The sequence below is a fragment of the Echinops telfairi genome, unplaced genomic scaffold, assembly GCF_000313985.2.
Source record: "Echinops telfairi isolate 266 unplaced genomic scaffold, ASM31398v2 ScPeMD7_7400;HRSCAF=8409, whole genome shotgun sequence".
Lineage (NCBI taxonomy): Eukaryota > Metazoa > Chordata > Mammalia > Afrosoricida > Tenrecidae > Echinops > Echinops telfairi.
Genome location: NW_022111300.1, coordinates 19,870,585 through 19,892,723, shown reverse-complemented (window position 1 = coordinate 19,892,723; position 22,139 = coordinate 19,870,585). Strand labels below are relative to the sequence as shown.

Sequence of the window (22,139 nt, the reverse complement as noted above, 5' to 3'; positions counted from 1 at the left end):
GTGTTTAGCTGTGATCAGCATGGTTGGCAGTTTGAAACCACCACCATGGAAAAGACCGAACTTTCAACTCCTGTAAACAGTTATAGTCTCTGAAACCCTCAATGGGTTACTATTGACTTGACCATGAAAAAAAATTTTTTTTGATAAAATATCTCTGTTTGCAAAGGTTGTAATCTAATATCTAGACACTTCACAAAGACAAGCTATTAAAATTAATCAATTCAGCAATTTTCAGGATGCATGGGTTAAAATTTAGTCTGTTTTCATTCACTCTAAGTGGATAATAATGTGGAAGTATTTAAATGTGCAATAGCATCAGAAGGTTAAATAATAATTTAAACAAAAAGATTTAAGTGTGTACATGGAAAACTACAAAATATTTTCCAAGTAAATTAAAGAACATCTAATAAATGGTGACATCTCATGTCAATTAAATATTAACATTTTTAAGATGACGATACTGCAAAAAACAATCTACAGATTTCATTCATTCACTGTTGAAATTTCAATGGCCCTTTTTGCAGAATTGGAAAAACCTATCTAAAATTTATATGGAATTTTAAGAAGTCATCTTGAAAATGGATAGAGTTTGCACACCACACAATTTCACAACTATTTAAAAAGTGAAAAATAAAAACATTATGGTATGGATAGAAAGATAGACATACAGAATTGAATCAAGAATCCAGAAATAAAGCCGTGCATCTCTGGTCAATGGATAGTTGGCAAACATTCTAAAACAATTTAATGAAGACGATGTTGTCTCTTCAAAAAATGTCACTAATGAAACGATAGTTACAATCACGCAAAATGACAATGTTCACTTTTTTTACGTCATTTAAGAAAATAAACTCAAATACATCTATTATAAGAACAAAAATAATAAAATTTGTAAAACTGCATTGGGAAGATCTTTAGAACTTTAGAATTAGCAAGGGATTTTCAAATATGACAGCAAAAGCACAAGCAACAAGGGAAAATAGATAAATAGGCATCATTAAAATGAAAAACTTGTGTATATTATGGAACAGTAGAATATGAAAAGATGACTTACAGGATGAGAGAAAATATTTCAGTTTGTATATCTGATAAAGGCCTATTATTCAGACTCCGTAGAGAATTTATACAACTTAAGGACAAAACCATAAATAACCCAATTACAATATGGGTCAAATGTTTGAAGAGATATTCCTTTATAGAAGATATGTGACAATATGTTCAACATCATTGTGAAAAGAAAACAAGCAATACAAACACAACAAAACAAAAACAGCCCATGGCCAGTTAGCCAATTCTGACTCCCAGAGGCCGTAGAGAACAGAGTGCAATGGCTCCATTCTTCAGAAAATCCTTCACAACTTCAGTCTTTCCTCTGTTTATCATGATCTTACCTATTGGTTCAGTTTTGAGGACTTTAGCTTTCTTTATATTGAGTTGTAATCTGTACTGAAGGCTGCAATTGTTGACGTTCATCCCTAAGTGCTTCACATCCTCCTCACATTCAGCAAGCATACTGTATTATCTGCATATTGTAGGTTGCTAAAAAACCTTCCTCAAATTCTGTAGTCACCAGTTTATCAGATTATTTGCTCAGTATATAGATTGAACCACCACTTGTCAATCAGTTGTCATACTGTGGTGGCTTGTGTATTGCTGTAATGTAGGAAGTTAGGTAGCAGGTATTTCAAATGCCAGCATGGTAATCCAAAGTGAACATGTTTCAGTGGAACCTCAAGACTAAGACTAGACTACAAAGAAGGAATTGGCTACCAACTTCCAGAACAAATAGCCACTGAAAACCTTATGCATAGCTTTGAACCATTGGCAGATACTAACCAAAACCAGAACCAAAAACTCACTGCCATCAACTCAGTACTGATTCACAGTGACCCCTTTGGGTTTCTGAGGCTGTAACTGTTTATGGGAGTAGAAACCTCAGTCTTCCTTTCATGAAGTTCCTGTTCATTTCGAACTGCCAACCTTGAGGATCACAACCTAAACCATAACCGCTATACCACCAATGTCCCTGTCAGATAGTATAGGCCTAATGAATGGAAGCAGAACATTGTCAGAGATTGTGCCAGACGATGGGCCCTGAGGTCGGAGGGCACTAGAAACGTGACAGAGGAGGAGTTACTTTCTCAAAGTAAATTAACGTCAATGGAGTAAAACCTTTGGGAGTAAAGCCTTCCTGGGCTGATGGGGGACAACTCAAAATGAGAAGAAACCACTGCAAAAATATACTACGAGTCAGAACTTTAAATATACAGAGTATGAAAGTGAATGCATAGCATTTGATATCCTGAGCATTAGTGAGCTGAAATGGACTGATATTGGACATTTTGAATCTGAAAATCACATGGTTTAATATGCCATGCATGACACAATCGAGAGGAATGGCTTTGCCTTAATTTCACAAAGGACAGAAGATCTATCTTGAAGTTTAGTTCTGTCTGTGAAAGGATCATCCCTATCTGCCTTAAAGAAATCCAATCAAGTAACCATTGTACACGTTTACACACCAACCTCCAAAGCTATTGATAAAGAAACTGAAGTATTCTGTCAACATCTTCAGTGTGAAATCGATCAAACATGCATTGATAAATCTTGGTGATTGCAATGCAAAAGTTGGAAAAGAAGGAACAGTAGTTGGAAAATATGGTCTTGGTTATAGAAACAAAGCTGGAGATAGCATGATAGAATTTTCCAAGACCAATGACTTTTTCATAGCAAATACTTTTTGTTTTCATAACACAAGGGGTGATTATAACCATGGACTTCTGTAGATGGCACTCACAGAAAGCAAATGGACTACTTCTGTCGGAAGAGACAGTGGAGAAGCGCAGTATTAGTAGCTACAAGCAGTCCAGGGGCTGACTCTACAGCAGACCATCAATTGTTCATATGAAAGTTCAGATGGAAGCTGAAGAAAATTTTAAAAAGTCCATGACAGCCAAAATAGGACTTGGAATCTATCCCACCTGAATTTCAAGCAAACATTTGCTGCATTGAGCACTAATGACATACCTAATGAGCTAGGAGAAGATACCAAGAAATAGTATATTCAAATATATATTAAGGATATATTCAAATATGTTCTTAATCTTTAGGAATGTAATTGAAAAAAAGTTGTAAAGAATGGGCTTTTCTGTATAACATTTATTGTTCCCTATCAAAGTCATACTTATGTTGGGTGTTCATCATCATGTTGTTCATAGTGAGTTGCGTGTAATCTAAAAATTTCAGAGGAGTTGAATTATAATGTTTTATATTAGGGAAGGTAATGTCCTGGAGAGATGGATAGATGAATGGATGAGTGGATATAGTTAGCTGGCTAGATAGATAGAAAAGAGAAAGAGAGGGGAAGAATTAATTATGATATTCATTATTTAATAAAAATGCAACTTTTAATTATTTTGAACCATTACATGAAGATGATAATGGTTACTCTTTGAGGAGGGAATTGAGATGATTTCAATTTCTTTTCTTCTTCTAGCTTTTAAATTTTCTACAATACATTATTATTTGAACAATAAAAACTACAAAATTTAACAGGCAGTGGTGAAGGAAAAAATAATTTTATTTTGAATATGCTAGCTTGAATATTGAAGAGATTTCATTTTTAAAATAACTCTAATAATGTTTAAACTGATCAAAGATTACTGTGAGGATTGTTTTTAGATGCTGTTGAATTGGATTCAGTTCATAGTGAGGTATATACAGAAGTACAAAATACTGGCCAGTCCTACACTATTCACCCAATTGAGAAGTTGGAGCTCATTATGGTAGCCACTGTGTCTATCCATCATGTTGAAGGTTTTCCTCTTTTTCTTTCTTCAAGTTTTTATTTACCTTCTACTTTGCCAATCATGATGTGTTAGTCTCGGTTGACTAGAGAAACAAATCCAGAGACTGAGACATTTATATGTGTATAAGAAAGAGCTTTATATACAACAGCACTCAAATATTGAGAAAACATCCCAGCCAAGTCCAGATGAAGTCCATAAGTCCTATATTAGGCCATTTGTCCAATACCAATCTATAAATTCCTCTTCAGACTCACACAACACATACAATGAGGCCAAATGTAGGCCAGTGGGTCGAAAGTCTGTGGGTCCAGTGGCAGTGGAAGCATCTCAGCACTGGCAGGGGTCTCCACGTGGCTCCTCCAGCTCCAGGGCTCTGAAGAAGCTCCATGTGCCCCACCTCCAGTGAGCTGTTTATCTCCTTAGAGCTTCCAAATGAGGTCATCAAGCTGCAACCTGTCTGAAAGGCTAAACTCCACCCCTTCACTCTTAAGTCTCAAATTGACAACAAATTATTTAACTACCATACATGATGTCCATCTGTAGGAACCAGTTAATATGTTCCAGGTATATGAGAGGAAGTCTCACCATCCTAGCTTCTAAAATGTGAAACTCCACTATGACAAGCAATAAGCTAAACAAAAGATGGAAATGTGTGCAAAGAATATTTCATCTAAATCAAAACCATCTATTGTGGATTGAATTATGTCCTCTCAAAATAGGTTTTGTAAATCTTAACCCCCTATACCTTTGGATTTAATCCCATTTGGGAATAACCTTTTCTTTGTCAGTATTGGGTATGTCTCAACCTCATCACTTTTGAACTATAAAAGAGCAGCCGAGGCACACAGGCAAGGAAGCACGCATAGGAGAAGAGAGATGACAATGCCACCCGAAGACTGCCCTGCTCCAGGGAAACAAGGACTTTCCCGACGTTCAACACAGAGAGAGCCTTCTCCTAGAGCTGGCGCCTTGAATTTGGACTTCTCCTTCCTAAACGCTGAGAAAATATCTTTCTGCTTCTTCTAATCACCAACTTTGGGCATCAGCACCAAATAACTAAGATGCTATCATAATCTTAAGTTCTTTCTTTGACTTTTCACTTGTCTGATTTTCTTCAGTGTATCAACAAGAAAATCTTTTTCTTTTCTAGGCAATGGAACGGTATAAACATGTTCATGGAGAACTTGAAGATACTAAAGAACACTGTGAAAGTGCCAAAGTGAAGGGCGAACAGATTAAAACAGAAATGGATAAAGATATTAGACATAATGAAATAAACTTGGAAATGTATAAGTAAGAATAATTCACAAATGGTACTTAGAGAATTTAAGAATTCTCCTTTTCAAAACAAAATATTCATTAAAATTACCTTCCCATGCAAAAATATCAGATAAAAATGAAACTGCCCATATCTCTATCATGGCATACACACACACACACACACACACACACACACATATATGAGGAGATAACACCAAAAAACCCAGAATTTATTATTTTTTAAAACATCATGTATTTATTTTTTTTCAAAGTACTCTCCATTACACTTAATACATTGGTAAAATCTATGATTCAACTATTGAAAACATTTTTCAGACTCATCTGTTTGGGTGGCTGAAGCACCTCCTTTGTTTTTCCATTCACTTCTTTTACATCTTCAAATCACTGTCCTTTCATGTCCCTCTTCATTTGTGGAAGCAAAAAGAAGTTGCATGACTCAAAGCCAGGTGAGTACAGTGTGTGGGGCAAGAGAAGCATGGTGTTTTTGCCAAAATCAGGCACACGAGATGGCTGTGTGAGCAGGTGCATTGTAGTGGTGGCAAAACCAGTTTCCTGTCTGGCACAAATCAGGACTTTTTTTGTTACACAGTTATGCAATCTTTTCAGAACCTTTAAATAGAAAACGAAATTAACAGTCTGATCTGGTGGAACAAACTCTAAATGTACTATACCCCTCACATCAAAAAAGCAAATGAATATTGTCTTGATCTTTGATTTCACTTGAGGAGCTTTTTGGGGAAGGTGTTGATGGCGTCTTCCACTGGCTCGATTGATGTTTGCTTTTGGGGTTGTAAGAATAATACCATGTCTTGTCACCAATAATAGCCTTGGAAAAATGTCTGGGTAACTTTATAGCTGTTCTTTCAAAGCATGTCCTGCTTCCACTCGACACTATTGTTGCTAGTCAGTCAGAACCTGAAGCACAAATTTCACAGCGACCCTTCTCATTCCCAAATCTTCCATTGAAATTCGCTGAACCAAGCTCCAGGATAATCCAGATAACTTCTCCATCTATTCAAAGGTCTCCCATCGGTCTTTGAACACAAGTGTTTGAATTTGGTCTACATTTTTGTCAGCCCAGGAAGTTGACAGATGTCCAGAAGTTGGATTATCATCAACTGACATTTCACTGTTTTTGAAGCCAGAACCACCTGTAGACTTGAACTTCTCCCATAGAGCTGTCCTTGTTAGCTGTGTTCAACATCACAACAGTTTCAGTGGCATTTTTCCTGATCAGGAGACAAAATTTCACAGCTGTATGTTGTTATCTTAAATCAGCCATCACAAAAACAAGGTTCACGTGAAACTGTTTTTACAAAAAAAATCCACCGTAACCAGAGAGAAATTTCTCTGATGACGCCACTTGATGCACTGTTTCAGAGTGAGTTGCTGGACACTTGCCTAGTGAGAAAAATGCGTATTACGAAAGTTCTGCTCAGCAGAACTTTTTCCAGGTTTGGGGGGAGCAGCCCCGCGTATACAAACTCATGTATGAGGGGTACCCCCAAAACCCGGAATTGCACATTTTCCCCTCTAGGCAAGAAGCATCTGGCTCTGAGTTCTTACACCCAGTTGTGTTGCCTGTGAATGTTCTCTCTGGTCACAGTGAATTTTTTTGTAAAAGCAGTTTTGCTTGAACCTCATTTTCTGTGATGGCCAATTTAAGATAACAGTGTATGGCTGTGAAATTTTGTTTCCTACTTGGGAAAAATGCCACAGAAACTCTTGTGATGCTTAACACAGGTTACAAGGACAGTGCTATGGGAAAGACTCAAGTGTACAAGTGGTTTTCTTGTTTCAAAAAAGGTGAAATGTTGATTGATGACAAACCTCGATCTTAGCATCCATCAATTTTCTGACTGGACAAAATTGTTAACTTTTAATGCACTTGGAATTTGTTTCACCAGGTCAGACTGTTAATCAAGCTTTCTATTTAGACATTATGAAAAGACTTTGTAACAGCGTGTGATGAAAAAGGTCTGATGTATGGTAGGTGGGGGACTTGTTTTGCCACCACGACAATGCACTTGCTTACTCAGCCATCTCAGTGCACCAGTTTGTGGCCAAAAAAACTGCATACCTCTCTTGCCTCATGCACTTTACTTACCTGACCTTGCTCCTTGTGACTTCTTTTTGTTTCTGTGAATGATGAGGGACATAAAAGGACAGTGTTTTGAAGATATAGAAGAGGTGAATGAAAAAATGAGGGAAGTGCCGTCAGCCATCCAAAGATGAGTTTGAAAAATGTTTCCAAGAATGGAATCGCAGATTTTATAAACGTAAAGTGTAATGGCGAGTACTTTGAAGGTGATACGTTTATTTTGTAAAAAAAATATTAGTCATAGCTTGAAATTTTTTCCCCACTTTTTTGGGTCCCCTCTCATATATGATTTATGTAAATTTGTGTGTGTGTATAAATTCCAGGAGTCTCTAGGTGGTGCAAACACTATATTCAGAACATCAACATCTGCCGTCATTTCTTCTGCTGCAGTGTGGCCCCAACACCTATGCTGTCTCCACGCCATCACTGAATTGCGATACTAATCTGGACTAGATTATGTCACCCTTTTTGGTCAATCGTTTTTGTTTCTGCCTAGCAATTATTGCCTTAATTCTCATCTTTGTGGTCAAGTTGTGTATTTCATTTTTATTTGCCTTGAATTCTGATCAGAGTTGGTGCATAGGAAACAATCAATTTGATAAGCATGCCACATATTTGTAGTACTTTACATTTATTTTCTTGTTAATTACTTACTTATATCCTTTGTTCATTTGTCTCGTGCTGTTTTATTCTTCTTCTATAGAAATTCATTTCTATAAATTTGACTCAAAATATGGACTAGAGTGTCCTATGTGAGTTGCAAATAAGTAACCTAGTCTATTTGACTTTTCCCTTTGTTGATAAGATCTAAAATTTTGTTGGGATTGTTTGAATTATGTTATGACATTTTACAAAAATGATCATGTTATATTTTCCGCAATGTTTTTTCCTACATTAAACCAAATAAATAATTTCTTTACATTTAACTACTTTAATACTGGAATGTCTATCTCCTAAGTAAGATAAATGAATTATGTGATCCACAGATATTTTGTGGAGGATCACACAGATACAATGAATTCTTTGTCAATCACTTCTCATTATTTTACTATGCAGTAAGTTCCCACATTTTATCCCCAATACTAAATTAATATTATAATGATCTCTACCTTCTTTTCTCATTTCTTCTCTTCTTTTTTTGCATTTTTTGTGCCTTTCTCAAAGGTGCTAATTCTGTTTATTAGACATGTATTTTCACAAAACCTTTCCTTTGGAACCATAAATCCTAGTTCAGCCAGTCTCTGAATGGTTGTTACTAGTTGTTACTCAGTTGATTCCAACACGTGGCAAACCCATGTATGCAGAGTAGTACAACATCGTAGGGTTTTCAAGAGTAAGACCTTCAGGATGCACTTGACAAGGTCTGTCTTCTAAGGCACCTCTAAGTGGGTTTGAACCACGAGTGGCTAGTAGTCTGTCACTTAATTGTTTGTGCCAACCAAGGATTCCTGGTGCTCTGTAGGAACTGGGAAGCTACTCTGGGATGGGAGAAGTTTTGGGAATAAATGAAGTGCATTAATTCATACGGTTAGATCAGACACAAATATATTTTTATTTTCTTAGCAGTTATATTGGTATATTATTCACATATCATGCAATTCAATAGTTCAATCACATCACTACAATCACTTTGAGAACTTGTTCATGAATTTTCTTTGTTCTTTTCCTCATCGTTTTTAGCTCCCCATCCCCCCCCACCCTCCACCCTCCGCCACCTCCAACTTTCTCTGCCACAACTACAAGCAGCCATTAATCCATTTACTGTCTCTATAGATTTATCTATCCTGATTTCATATACAGAAAAACAAGTTTCAAAAACTAACAGCAATAACCCCCAATTGAAAAGAAAGCAGAAAATATTAAAAACTAGAACAAGTTTAAGTTGGGTCAAGACCAGATGATAAGGTGTTAAATTTAACCTATTGGTATCTGCAATAATCCACTCTCCTATGCATTCTGGATGAGAGCCACGCTATTGACATCCTTAGTTTTTGGACAGATGGAATTCATCAGAAGCTGAATCCATGTGTATTTCCCCTTCACTTTTTTTTTTTTTTACTGCACAAGTTTCCCACATGGATAAAATCAAATGTGTTTTTCTCTTAGGAAGGAGATGGACAAACTTAACAAACTCTGTCTTCAGTACTTCACGTCGATAGATGAAGCTAACATAGATATTGAGGAGAAGGAAGGGGAAGTGACAGAAGCACTGAAGAAAGCACAGTCCTCAGAAAATGAGCTAGCTCTTTTAACGAGAAAGGTGACTTTTTCATATTTCATATTTAAAACATTTAAATATATTGATTTTAGTTATGACTCCAAATGTGAAGTCTTTCTGTTTGTAAATAATTGAATAGCAGTTAGCCAATTTTTTGTTGTTTCATGACTTTTTTATTGTTACTATAACACATATCCATAAACTTAGTAGCTTAAACTCAAAAAACTCAAACTCACTGCCATCCATTTGATGCCAACTCATAGCAACTCTATAGGACAAGACAGACTATTCCTGTGAGTTTCCAGACTCTAATTCTTTGTGAGTGTAGGGAGGCTTACCTTTCCACTTGAATCAGCTGGTGGTTTCACAAGGTCCGCAGTTAGCAGTCTAACTCATAGCCACTATGCCAACAGGTCTCCAGTTTATTGTTTCAAAGATTCTTTTGATCAGAGGTCAGGGCTTGCTGTGGCTGTACTCTTCTTATTGCGTATGTTGTTGTGGGTCTCAGAAAATTAAAATCAAGTTACCAGCAGACCTGTGTCTCTAGAAGTATGCGGACTAAATTGACTTTGAGACCCATTCAAACTACTGGCAGGAGTCCATTGCATACTGTTATCTATCTGAGGTCCTTGTTTTCTTGCCAGCTCTCAGATAAGGGCTGGGGCTGGGCATTCTCACTTCTAGAAGCTGTCTCCATTCCCTGGCTCATTGATCCTTTCTTCTTTTAAACCAGCATTGGTTGGTTGATTGCTTTTCATTTGGAGAACCACTCTTACTTTCCTTTTTTATTTCATCTTCCCTGATTAACTTATCTGTCACCTCTCAATAACTAGTAAAAAAATCATAGTAAATCAAAATAATAAAATCCTAAAAGGGAATAATTTTGTTTGCCAAATGTCAGAGTCTGCTCTAAAGTATAGCAGAACACTGCCCGGTCATGGAACATCCCAATTGTTGTACTTGAACTAATTGCTGCAGCCACTGTGATCAGTTCATTTAGTTCAGGATCTCTCTCTTTTTATCGAACCCCTTACTTTACCAAGAACGATGTCCCTCTCCAAGGACTGATCTCTATTAATAAAGTAGCAAAGAAATAATGTGCACATTTTTTCCAATTGTCATTTCCTACCCAGAATTTAACAACATAAATAGTTACTACACACGTTTTCTCCAGATGGAATACACAGAAATAATATTGACTCTACATTGGTGGGAAGAGATGATAGAAAAGCTCAATATCAGCAGCGACAGCCAGGCCAGGAGCTGACTGTGGAACTGACTATCAATTCAATTCATCATGTATAAGTTGAAGTTGAAGTTGAGAAAAATTAAAATAAGTCTACCAGAGCCAAGATATGGACTTGAGTCTATCCACCTGGATTTAGAACATCTCAAGAATAGATTTGAATCGTTGAATATTAATGACATAAAACTGGATAAATTATGGAATGATATCAAGAACATTATTCATGAAGCCAAAGGTCATAAAAAGAAAAGATCAAAGTGGATGTTCGAAGAGACTCTGAAATTTGCTTTTGATCATAGAGTAACTAAAGCATATGAAGAAATGATGAATGAGCTCAATAGAAAACTTCAAGGGGAAGCTTAAGAAGACAAAGTCAAGTATGATAATAAAGTGTGCAAAGGCCTGGAAACAAAAAAGGAAGTACATGTTTAGCATATCTTAAACAAAAAGGACAAAAGTCAAGTTTAAAATTGAAATGTTGAAAGATTTTATGGTCAAAATATTGAATGATGTAGGAAGCATCGAAAGAAGAGGGAGGGAATGCAACATCACTGTACAAAAAGAATGAATTGCTATTCACCCATTTCAAGAGGTGGCATCTGAGCAAGAACCAGTGGTATCAATGGAAGAAGTCCAAGCTGCACTGAAGGCATTAGCCAAAAACAGGCTCCAGGAATTGATGGCATACCAATGGAAATGTTTCAAAAGCTACTGAAGCACTGTAAGCAACCATTACTCTATGTCAAGAAATTTGGAAGGCAACTACTTGGCTAACTGACCAGAAGAGATATTGAGTTGTACCTATTCGAAAGAAAGGAGAACCCCCACAGAATGTTGAACAGCATCATTAATATCACACACAAGTAACATTTTGCTGAAGATTATTCAATAATGATTGCAGCAGTACATTGGCAAGGACCTGCCAGAAATTCAGCCTGGGTTCTGAGGAACACTTGGAACTAGGATATCACTGCTGGCAACAGATGATTGTTTGGCTGAAAGTACAGAATACCAGAAAGATGTTTCCTTGAGTTTTACTGACTATGAAAAGGCCTTTGACTGTGTGTCTCATAACAAATTATGGGTAGCCTCTAGAAGAATGGAAATTCCAGAATACTTAATTGTGCTCCTGTGGAATCTGTGCCTTTATTAAGAGGCATTCCTTCAAAAAGAACAAGGGAATATTGCCTGGTTTAAAATCAAGAAAGGGGCGCATTGGGTTGTATCCTTTCACCATAGTTATTCAAACTGTACGCTGAGCAAATAATCCAAGAAACTAGACTATCTGAGGAAGAATTGTATCATTAAGGTTGGAGGAAGTCTTATTAGCAATCTGTTATGCAGATAGCTTTGCTGAAAGTGAGAAGAACTTGAAGAATTTGCTGATGAAGATCAAGGTTTGCAACCTTCATTATGGATGACAACTCAATGTAGAAACCAAAAAAACAAAACCCAACTCCTCAGAGTTAACCAATAGGTAACATGATAAATAAAGCAAATGATTGAAGTTGTCAAGAATTTCATCTTGCTTGGATTTACAACCAATGCTCGCGGAATCAGCAAGAAATCAAATAATGCATTTCATTGGGCAAATCCGCTACACAACCCCTCTTTAATGTGTTGAACAACGATGTCACTTTGAGAACTAAGGTTTGCCTGGCCAAACCTATGGTATTTTCAATCACTTCATATACATGTGAAAGTTGGACATCGAATGTGGAAGACTAACAAAGAATCAATGCATTTGAATTATGGTACTGGCAAAGAATATTGAAAGTACCATGGACTGAAAAAAAAACAAAGAAACAAACAAAACCATCAAAGACAAAAATCTGTCCTTGAAGTGGCACAACCAGAATGTTCCTTAGAAGTGAGGATGGTGAGACTTTATAAATGTTGTAAGGAGAGACCAGACTCTGGAAAAAGTGTCATGCTTGGTAAGTAGGACCGTGAAAAAGAGGAAGACTTGTACGGAGTTGGATTGACACAGTGACTGCAATGGGCTCCGACACGACAGGATGGCACAGGCCTTGGCAGCCTTTCCTTCTGTTGTGCACAGGGGTAGCCAGTGCCACAACCAGAACCACTTCATGACACCTAATAACATTAAAAAGATGTCCTTTCCCCACTGTAGATTATTAGATTCTTCAAATTTTTGTATTTCATTATAATTTTTAACCCACAATTATAATTTTTAATGCACAATTATTAATAGGATTGGGCATATTTTATGGACCCCTGATAGTGCTGTGGATTAGGCTTTGAGCTGCTAATGACACATCAGCAGTTCACACTCACCGGTCACTCAGCACAAGAGAAAGATGAGCCTGTCTGTCCCCACACAGTTACTGCATTGGAAACCTGTGTAGGGTTTCTATGAGTTAGAACAGCTAGACACCCATGGGCTTTAAAGCTTATTTTAATTATTTTTGTGGGAACAGTTTGTATTTTCTGTTTTTCCTCCTTCCATATATTGGATGGTGGCCTATCTTTGTAATTGGTTTGTAAGAATGTGGTGTAGTGGTGACATGTTGGAATGGTAGCCACTAGATCAGCTGTCCAAAACAACCAAGTGCTCTGCGGGAGAAGGATGAGGCTTTCTCCTTCTGTAAAGATTTACAGAATAGAAAACTCGTTTGGGCAGTTGTACTCTGTTCTATTGTGTTAGTCTGGGTAGACTAGAGAAAAATATCCATAGAAACTCGTGTATAAGAGAGAGTTTTATATAAAGGGTAATACATTAAGAAAGCATCCCAACCGAGGTCAGTCCAAGCTGATAAGTCCAATATTATCTCATATGTCGGATACCAATCTATAAAGTCCTCTTCAGATTCATGAAACATAGGCAATGACACCAAATGGAGGACAATCACAGGCCAGTGGGTCAAAAGTCTTTGGATCCAGTGGCATTGTAAGCATCTCAGTGCTGGCAGGGGTCTGTAAGTGGCTTCTCAGGCTTCTTAGGTCTGGTTGCATCAGGGTAGGTCCACGTGGCTTCTCCAGCTCCTGGCACTAGCGTAGTTCCATGTGTCCTGTCAACTGCAATGTCTTCCAGAGAGTGAGCAGAGAGAGGAAAGTGTTTCCTGCCTCCAAGGAGGAATACAGGAGTTCCCAGAATTCTCAGGAGAAGGTCATCCCCACACCAAGGCTTCATTGGCTAGCTCTTGATTGGCAGGCCAAACTCCACTCCTGCACTCATAATCCTCTCAAATGGGCACCAGATTATGTAACTACCACACCTATAGGTTCACTATGAGTTGGAATTGGCTCAATGGCAGTGAGTTTGGTTTAGTTTTTGGAGAATGAATACTAAGCCTTCATAAATTACATTTGTTAAAAATATTTTCCTTATATTAAATTTTATGAAAACATTTCAGTTATAAGGTAGTAAAAGTTACAATTTTGTTGTGGTTATTGAGCTTTGTGCTTTTCTGAATTGGTTTAAGGCTTTTTTAGTGCAAAGTCATAAAATCATTTTTTAAAATTCTCCCATTGTTTTATCCTATATGTTTTCAAATTTTATTTTTATATTTAACTGAATAGTCAATATGAAATTAATATATGGGTATAGTGTAATTTGAATCTCCAATTGCATTTCCTCCTAGGCAGAAAATAAACTATTATAATAAAATTTTTGATGTGTAGCTTTTCTTTGTGTGTTAATATTTTATATCATATCTGTCACACAGGGTGTTTTCAGATTTATGTGAATCTCTTTTATCTTTCCCCATTTTGTTTGTTGTACTTGACTATCTTTACCTCAGTACTCCATGTTTACATTATTAAACTTTGATCATGCTATGTTTTCCAGGGATTATAGGCTATACTTGTTCTTGTCCTTCTATATAAATTTTAACATTATCTACTTCAGTTCTTGCCAATTTAAAAAATTTTATTTACTTATGAATGATATGGCTGAGAAATAAAATCTTTCTACCTGATAGCTCTTCCTAACTATAAACATGATCCATTGGTTCATTTTCCTAAGTATTCTTTCACAATTGGACCCTAACCAATTTCCTTGCATTATTATTATTGTTGTTGTTGAGATTCAGTTTGGGTGGTACTAGACAGGTAAAAAGCAGACATATTGTGTCTTTGGTACAGTCAGTACATCTGTAATTTGTCTACTGAAATTCTCAATATAAAATCACTACCAATTAATTGGAGTTTTAATTAACTAACAGATATAAAACATTTTCAATCTTGCCCCAAAATACAAAACTGAATTTAAAAAAATGTCCTAACATACATAATTTAAGCAGTGTATGCAAAAAAAATCACATCAAACCAAGTACAAAAATATCCAGACTACCTTTTATAGACTGCAATGTTCCATTATTCTGTACAGTATTTGACATCGAATTTACCAGTTTCCAAAATACTCATCATTTCATTGTAGCACTGCCACGTTTGCAGAACAGTGGGATATTAAGTAGAATAACATGGTTTTTAGAAATAGAATACCAATTCTCTTTGTAACATTAGGCTGTGAACTTCAAGGTCAGCAGTTTAAATCTCCCGTTTACTCCTTGGGGGAAGGAGAAGGCTGCCTGCTCCTTTAAGGATGGAAGGTTTCAGAAACTGAGTCAGTATGGTCACAGTAGACTCAGTGGCAGTGGGCTTGGTTTGGTTTGATTTTCATAAAATTTCTAAGTGATAGTTTTAAAACTGATTTTAATATAATTGGTTTAGTCATAAATGTAGCCTTGTATAGTAAAAATTGCTTAAGATCTGTTAAGAATTCATCTGTCCTAACATATAGGAAATTGCATACATAGCCCTTTTGAATAAAAGGGTTTTTCTGTTATTGAAAAATAATTCTAAATAGGTACATTGAGTGTATTTTTTTTATATTTCTGATATATTTTCTGACTGACGTATCAATAATTTTAGGGAATCTGTTAAAATATCCTAATATGACAATTTCTCCATTTATTTTTTCCATTTCAATTCTTTTTTTCCGTTTATATAATTTGAAACCTTGTGGTTACATGAGAATGTTTAGACTATTTAATAGTGTACTAATTAATTTCTGTAAAAATTGAATGTGTATTTCATTTACTAGGTTTGGATATTAATAGGTATCTTTGTCTTCTTCCTGAAAAGTTTAAGAACCTTATGATCATTTTCTCACATTATTCTTTGTTTCATCATTTTAAGCCTAATTTTTAAATAACTTCTAGTATATTGGCTATAGGATTCATATAATACATATTTTCCTTATATTCATTGCCAGTTCATCATTTTCCACAGAACTTTCTTAATTTATTCAAATTCCTACTGGGGTTATTATTTTATTTTGACTTATGTTTTGATATATGTGCCCTTTAATCCTTAGTAAGATTCACGTCACAGTAAATTCTCAAAACTTTGTTTCTCTCAACATGGCTTGATTTTATCTTCATTCATGCAATGTACATAATATGCACCAAGTGAAAATGGAAGTGACTCACAACTGGATGGAGAAAGGATTCAGAAATAGACAAAGCTGAAAATACTGAATTAAAAAACACTAAACTAAAAAGCACTAGGCAGAAGTCCCAGAATATGATGAGAGAAATTGATCTTCAATAGATCCAAGATAAGTCTGTCTCTGATTCACCTTTTCTTATCTTGGTATGCTTTTACCTCTAGCTCGCTAATCAAATGGAACTACTTGAAGACCCCCAATTCTTCTTAAACACTGTGTCCTTTAATTATTAAGATGAATTCACTACTTCTCATTCTTTCAACCTCATCATTGTCTGGTTAAATCTTGTTTAGACTTCAACAAAGGAGATGGAAGATTATGATCAAACTGTCTTCAATTTCTTCTGATAGTTTTGAGCTCAAGTTGTGCTTAAGTGTTTACCTCTTTGATAGTACTTAAAAGCATTTTGCGGAAATCAATGATTTACTTATCTACTTCCTTATAAAGTATAAGTTTAAACCTTTTAAAATTATTATGATAAGTTTTTTTTTTTTAAAATGGGTTTTTGTACTTAAGCTTACACAGCAAATTGGGTTCTTTTAAAATAACCTCTGCACACAGTTTTCAGTTAGATTGGTTACAATTTTCACAATATGGCATCAATCTCATTTATTTCATCCTGGTTGTACCATTTTTGGTCCAACTTCAATTTATTTAATGATTTATTCAGTCATAGCATATACAGCAAAAACAAATAGTTTCTACCAACCCTAAAAGCAAAGCCCACTGTCATAGAGTCAATTTCAACTCAGAGCAACCCTATACAGTGTTTTTGATACTCTAATTTTATTACTTGCTCATGTTTGCCTTAGAGAAATGTTTGACCATGTGATCTTATCTACATGGTTTTAATGTTCTTTATTTTATGTCAATCTTTTGTTTCAGTACAAGGTGACCTTAAGGGATTATTTTGTTTTAAAGAGCACATCTAGGCATCATGCTTTCCATAGCAGGATAATATCCATATCCTTAAGGGAGCCCTGGTGACACTGTGCGTTAGGGATTGGCTTGCTAATCTCCAGGGTGGCAGTTCATTCCCACCAGCTGCATTACAGTAGACACATGAGACTATTCCTATAAAGAGTTACTATCTCAGAAAATTAATAATAGATTTCTTAGAGTCAGAATCAACTTCATGACAATGGGTTTAATTTTTGTTTTGATTTGTGGGAAAGACCAGCTAATACAATTATTTTTCAAATTGATGCACCAACCACTAAAGTCGAAGATGAATAAATTGAAGAATTCTAACAACTTCTGCAGTCTGAAAAGATGAAATATGGAATCAAATGCATTAATAATTACTGGTGATTAAAATTAAAGAGGGCAAGGAACAGTAGTTGGAAAATTAAGACAAATCCACAAAAGCCAAATCAGGGCTTTGAATATATTACACATGAATATGGAAATTATCTCAAGAATAGATTTAATGCACTGATCACCAAGACAAGAGGTGTTATGGAATGACACTGAAAACATCATAACATGAAGAAAGCAAAAGGTCATTAAAAAGACACAAAGAAATAAAAAAGCCAAAATGAATGTCAGAAGTTACACTTAAATTTGCTTTGAACACAGAAACTAAATTGACTGGAAGAAAATGATACAATAAAAGAGCTGACCAGAATCGTCTATGAGACAAAAATGGAAGCAAAGTAAATTATTAAAATGAAATATGAAAGACCTGGAGTTAGAAAACCCGAAGGGTACAATGTAGTTTTCATTTCTCAAAATGAAGTGACCACAGAAAAAATTTCCAGTTCTAACTTTCACTATTGAAGGATTCTCTTGGGAAAATATCGCATGATGCAGTAAGTAGCCAAAGAAGATGGGAAAAATTCACAGAACCACTTGGTTGATATTCAGTCATTTCAGGAGGTAGAATGTGAGAGAATTCATGGCTTTAAAGGAAGAGGTCCAACCTGCCCTGAAGGCATTGGTGCAAACAAGGAATGGATGGAATACTCATGGAAATGGAATACTCAACCAACAAATGGATGTAGCAGTGGAAGTACTCACTTGTGTGTGCCAAGAAATTTAGAAATTTCCAGCTGGTAAACCTGCTGCAAAAAAGATCCTTATTTGTGACCCATTCCAAAGAACGGTGACCCAAATGAATGTAATTATTGAGAAATATGATTAATATAAAAAAGGAAAATTTTGCTGAAGATGATGTTCAAATGGTTGTACAATGATATTGCCAAAGAACCTTCAAAAATTCATGCTATGCTCTTTCTTTCTTACCTGTTTTTTTCTTCCTTTAGAAAATCATATTCCATATTTCAATCACATCAAGCAGTATTGTACAATTGCAGCCACAATCAGTTTCCAACATTCTTTTCCTGCTTGCACTCAATGATTTTGGTTGTAGATGACACAGATAATGAATCTGTCTAGGTCATCATCTTACCATAAGTCAGTGATGCTGCCTTTTAAAATCTCAATTGGTTGATTATTCTAAAGAGTGCAGATTTCCCTACTCTTATTACTCACATTAGAGGCCTGTCTATTGTTGGGATAAAAATTGAGTTATAAGGTGAGGACAATTCCAAGCCTGATGCATGACTGAAAGTTATAGTCTTGTCATTCTCTCAACCTCTATCTGACCAGTGGGCCTTCTCTTTTTATTATTATTAATTTTCTTTTAATTTTTAGATTCGAAACTTTTAACATTTTTATTAGCTTTCGAAGACATATAGCTTTGTAGATATAGTGTCTTCATTTTGCTATCCTGGGTGAGAGAGTGGTATTGACCTTTGTATCCTGGTTCTAACCCTCATTGTTTCCTTTATTTTTTTTAATCCTACAAAATCACAGAATACTTTATTAAATAACAATATCAAGATATGAAGCTATTGTGTCTTGACATAATCTCTAAGTCCATACACTTGTTTTAGAAAATAGTTTAACAGCTTAGACTGGCATACAATTCATATATATATATATATGTTTCACTAGTTCAATCACCTGCATCAGAGTACAACCTTCACCACTAATAATTCCAGGATATTTTTTCTTCCTTGAACTCATTGTTGTTAGTTGTTGCTAATCCTTTGCCATGTGCCTTCAAAACAGTTGTTGTCTACCTATTGTTTTCTCTATAGGTTTACCTAACCTGGGTTTCATTTACAGAAAAACACACAACATCAAAACAAAATATAAACAAATGACCTAACAATGACAGAATGAAACAGAAAAACCTCAATTGAAAACAAAGCAGCAAATATTAAAAACTGGAACAATTATATATTGGATCAAGAGGGAGATCAAGTGACAAGGTGTCACTCTTTGACCTAAAACTGCAGTAATCTGTCCTACAAAGTCCCATGTCTGGTAACAAAGCCTCTGTTTCCATGGTCAGAAGGGGGGTTCACGTGGGACTTACTCTGCATGGAAACCCTGAAAATGGGTTTTGGATTTTCCCTGTTACTCATAGTCTTCTGAAAACTGGGTGTTCAGAATTTACACTCTAATACCAGTCCTTCCTCTGGGCTTGTTGTTGTTATTTACAATTCTTGGATCACGTGGGCTGGTTTGTTTCTTTCATGTGGATTTAACTGATACTTATATGGCAGCTTGTTTGAAGCCAAGCTCTGAACATCCCAGATACTGTTCCTTTCAATAGCTGGGCACCATTCACTTTCTTCATCACACTTTGTTATAGCACCTATATCTTCAGTTATCACTTCATGGGGTTTGACATTGAGCAGGGCCATGTCATATGAACTAATTGTTCTTAGATTTGGGCTATTATTAAGTGTGAGCTCTAAGTCCATTCATGTAGCTATGGCTTATATATGTCTCTGGTTCACTTTAAAAACATTATTTTGTAGAAGGACATTTTAAATTATCCCCATTGGGCATATCATCATTCTATTACTATTGCCATTAATCTAGCCAATGGTAAAGATTTTAAAACACTGTCTAGGAAAAGTATACATGTCTAAGACCCCATTTCTTTATACCAAAATATATGAATTTTTGATTTGTACAAATTAATGGTTTAGGTGACAGTTCATTACACAAACAATGAAGTTTGTAATTAGGGCAAAACTTTCAGTAATGTTTTTTTTCATAAAGATAGAACTGGAATAAACATTAGATAAAAAGGCAAAGAACATATGTAAATAATACATACATAGTAATCTTGAGTTGCCATTAATTGGGCATCCTCAATCCATGAATGTTGAACCAAAGTCCAATGACTTCCTCATCCATGGCTTGGAGATAATAATCATCTGTTTCTTCTCACACTCACAGTATGCCTGCCGCCCCCCCGCCCCCCTTTTATAATTGTGAGTTTTGTTCTACCGTTTCTCCCGCTCAGGGCCTTCGACTGTGGTCCGTCTAAGAGTAGAAGTTCTTCACCCTCTAGTTCTGTTCTCAGGTCATGGAGGCTGAGGTTCACATGGACCCTTATCCTTAGATCACGACTGCAGTTGTACCTGTGTGTCTTTGATGTTCCTCACTCTTCTGTGTTTCAGCTTGGGAGAGAACAATAGTTGCACCTTCAATGATTGCTGACAAACTTTTAAAATCCCAGTAATTTGAAAAGTTTATTCTACAATAAGTGAAAATATTATGGAACATCGATTTGAAATTTTCATATGGCTATTTTAAAGAATGTTGCTCCATTCATATTATTTTGTACTTTAATCGATGATAATGGTGGATTATGATTTAGAAGTTTCTGTTTTTCAATTCTTCTATAACTAAATTATATTCTATTATTTGAACACTTCACTTGGTATTTTTTAATCCAGAAATTTGTATTTATTTTTATAATGGAAAGGGCCGATAGTACTATTGAAACTGATTATTTCAATAAGTATTTATTGTGTTATACTAACTGTATAAAGTAAAACAGAGTAATTTATTTCACCCCTTATTAAAGAGAGAACTAGAAAGCAACACAGCTCCCTGATTTTGTGTGTAATTGTTGTTCTTAGTTGGAGGACTTAAGAAGACTTTATGACCGACTTTCCTTGAAGAAAAAACATTATGAAAAAGAGTACAAAGAAGTACTCAATACTTTTTATGCCGCAGTAAGTTTTTTCTGCTTTCCCAGTAGAGAACTATTCTTTACTCTAAAATATCAACTTTTGTAACAAAAATTATTGTCTCTTTTCATCGCTTTTTGTAAAACAAACAAAAAGACAAGCAAATGTGTATAAATGATTCTTTTTTTTCCTTTTTTGTCTTTAAAGAAAAATACATGGGACACTGAGCTTTCTAATGTTTCAAAAGACTTTTCTGATCTTTCAAAATCATTTACTCAAGTGTCAGATGAAAATAAGAAAAAGGAGAAGGAAACTGAAATCTTAGCAGATCTTATCAATGAAAGGTAATTCTGCAAATGGAACTTTTAATCTTATATGGAGTACTTAATATGGTAAATGTAATAAACATCTTTGGAAGCCTGTGATGATATGGTCCTAATTAGGTTGAATGTTGGCTCTATTTTAAATCTCACACTTTGATAATTCTGGATTCCTTGGTGGTTGTTAGATGCCACCAGCCTTTCTCGACCCATAGCAACCCTGTGTACAACAGAGCGAAGCAATTCCCGGTCCTCTGTCATCGTCACAATTGCTCTTATCTTTGAACCCAGTGTTGCAGCCTCTGAGTCAATTCATGGTGTCAAGGGCTTTCCACTTTTTCATTATCGTTTTATTTTGTTATTTTAAAAATCATTTTTTGGGGGGCTCGTACAACTCTTATCACCATCCATCCATCCATCCATCCATTGTGTCAAGCACATTTGTACATTTGTTGCCATCATCGTTCTGAAAAAACGTCATTATTTGCTCTCTGCTCCCCCTCCTCCCCCTACTCCTCTCCCATTCCCCCACACACACCCCAGCAGAATCATTGGTCCCTTTGCTGTCTCCTTGGGATTGCTTACCCTGCCTATCTACTTTTAAAAAAATCGTTTTATTAGGGGCTCATACAACTCTTATCAAAATACATACATACATCAATTGTGTAAAGCACATTTGTACATTCATTGC

General features: G+C 35.7%; 1 protein-coding gene across 1 annotated transcript in view; it reads left to right on the top strand.

Annotated features, from left to right (window-relative positions):
* The window catches only part of CCDC178 (coiled-coil domain containing 178), a 470,395-nt gene that overhangs the window by 69,647 nt on the left and 378,609 nt on the right, over nt 1–22,139 (top strand). Inside the window, exons 7-10 of the mRNA XM_045296033.1 lie at nt 4,960–5,102; nt 9,298–9,451; nt 21,078–21,173; nt 21,336–21,472. Of these exons, the coding sequence (XP_045151968.1) occupies nt 4,960–5,102; nt 9,298–9,451; nt 21,078–21,173; nt 21,336–21,472 (530 nt within the window). The remainder of the gene's footprint in view (nt 1–4,959; nt 5,103–9,297; nt 9,452–21,077; nt 21,174–21,335; nt 21,473–22,139) is intronic.